Here is a 1,904-nt window from a genome sequence, read left to right as displayed (position 1 = left end):
GACAACATTAATAAACCCTATTGGTTGTGGTGATGATATGACCTTTGATCTTTACTGCAGCGCCACCATCAGGTCATATGATCACATTTACAGTTAGTGGATCTAGTAAATCTCACCTGTACCGTCCAGTATTCAGGGTTTATTTTACTCACTGTACACATAAAAAATAACTGAATCATTTCTGATCAAATGGTTCTAAACCAGAGGTGCTGAAGTCATTTTAGTTCAGGGGCCAAATATTGACCAGTCGGACCATCAGTGGGTCACAGGTTTTAAAATGTGATAAAATGAACAATTTCAACATTAATGAGCCCAAGTTTACGTTTTCAGTTATAAATTAGACATAAAATATGAAAGACATCAACAATATCAAAACAATAAAAGACATACTTAAATGTCCTTTGATTTTAGATTTTTTGTGGAATAATTTGAGAAAACTTGCAGTATTTTGGGAAAATGTAGTTATTTTAACAATTTAAAACGGAATCATTTGGTCATTTACACAATGATTCATGATTTCTCTGTAATTTTTTATTTCTCATGGGGAACAACTGTATGGTCTAAAGGACACGTGTTCTAAAAGATCAAATATCATCCATGAATCTAATCAGCAACAACAAATCATGATTTGTTTGGCTGGTTTTTGGCCCAAACCAATAATAAAATGTTTAACTAAATAAAGTATGTTAATGAGCTCTGCTGTACAACAAGACGTTTACAAAGACAAAGTTTTAAATCCTCTGATACAGTATTTAAAGTATAGAGTGTTTTCTTTATAACTTTAATTAGCATATTTAGCAACAAAAAAACTAAAATCACTATTTTCTCAGAAAATAAAGATTTCTTCCGTTTCGCTGATGTTGACTTGTGCCCGTGTTGCCATGGTGATATGGTGATATGAAGTAACACAACCTACCATACAGCGTATATATATATATATATATATAAATATATTTATACTGACCGGGGCTTGTCTGAGTGGTGTCTGAACTGAACCCGACCAAGCTTCATCTCTGTCCAGGTAAAGTTACTGTAACTGGAAAGGTTGTGACCAGCTAGGCCACGCCCCCACCTCCACTGCTCCTCCCCCTGTCTGAAAAGCACCAGTTGTCCATTGGACGGAGCCTGGACGAGCTGAAGGAGCAGGTTCTCAGGAGGACTATCCTGGTCCTCCACCTGCAGCAGGGGGGGCAGCAGTGGGTAGAACCCCCCCACAGGAACCATCAGAGACCCCATGACCTGCAGGGTGGGGGCGTGGCTGTTCACTGGGTAGACAGAACAGAAACATTAATACACTGTTTGGGAATAAAGATGAAATACATACAGGTGCTGATCATAAAATTAGAATATCATAAAAAAGTTAATTTATTTCAGTAATTCTATTCAAAAAGTGAAACTTTTCTATTATATTCATTTATTACACACATACTGATATATTTCAAGTGTTTATTTATTTTAATGTTAATAATTATAACTGACAACTAATGAAAACTCTAAATTAAGTATCTCATAAAATTAGAATATTATGGAGAGGTTTAATATTAAAGACACCTGGTGTTCTACAAAGACCTTTAGATGTTCTCCAGTCTAGTTCTGTAGGTCTACACAATCATGGAGAAAACTGCTGACCTGACAGTTTTCCAAAAGACGACCATTGACACCTTGAACAAGGAGGACCAGACACAAAGGTCATGGCTAAAGAGGCTGGATGTTCACAGAGTCCAAACACATTCATAGAGAGGTGAAGGGAAGGAAAAGATGTGGTAGAAAAAAGTCTACAAACAATAGTGATAGCCACGCCCCCTGGAGAGGATTGTGAAACTAAACCCATTCAAACATGTGGAGGAGATTCACAAAGAGTGACTGTAGCTGGAGTCAGAGCTTCAAGAACCACCACGTACAGA

At 37.0% G+C, this 1,904-nt stretch overlaps 1 protein-coding gene across 1 annotated transcript in view; it reads right to left on the bottom strand.

The window, feature by feature from the left end:
* LOC114458846 (extracellular matrix protein FRAS1-like) overlaps nt 1–1,265 on the bottom strand; it is a gene marked incomplete at its 5' end in the record, with an annotated part of 29,250 nt that extends 27,985 nt beyond the window's left edge. The window contains one exon of the mRNA XM_028441223.1: nt 965–1,265. Within this exon, the coding sequence (XP_028297024.1) occupies nt 965–1,265 (301 nt within the window). The remainder of the gene's footprint in view (nt 1–964) is intronic.
* Nucleotides 1,266–1,904: the final 639 nt, after the last annotated feature.

The sequence above is a fragment of the Gouania willdenowi genome, unplaced genomic scaffold (genome assembly GCF_900634775.1).
Source record: "Gouania willdenowi unplaced genomic scaffold, fGouWil2.1 scaffold_196_arrow_ctg1, whole genome shotgun sequence".
Lineage (NCBI taxonomy): Eukaryota > Metazoa > Chordata > Actinopteri > Blenniiformes > Gobiesocidae > Gouania > Gouania willdenowi.
Note: the sequence above shows the minus strand (reverse complement) of the source record. Positions and strands in the feature narration are given on the sequence as shown.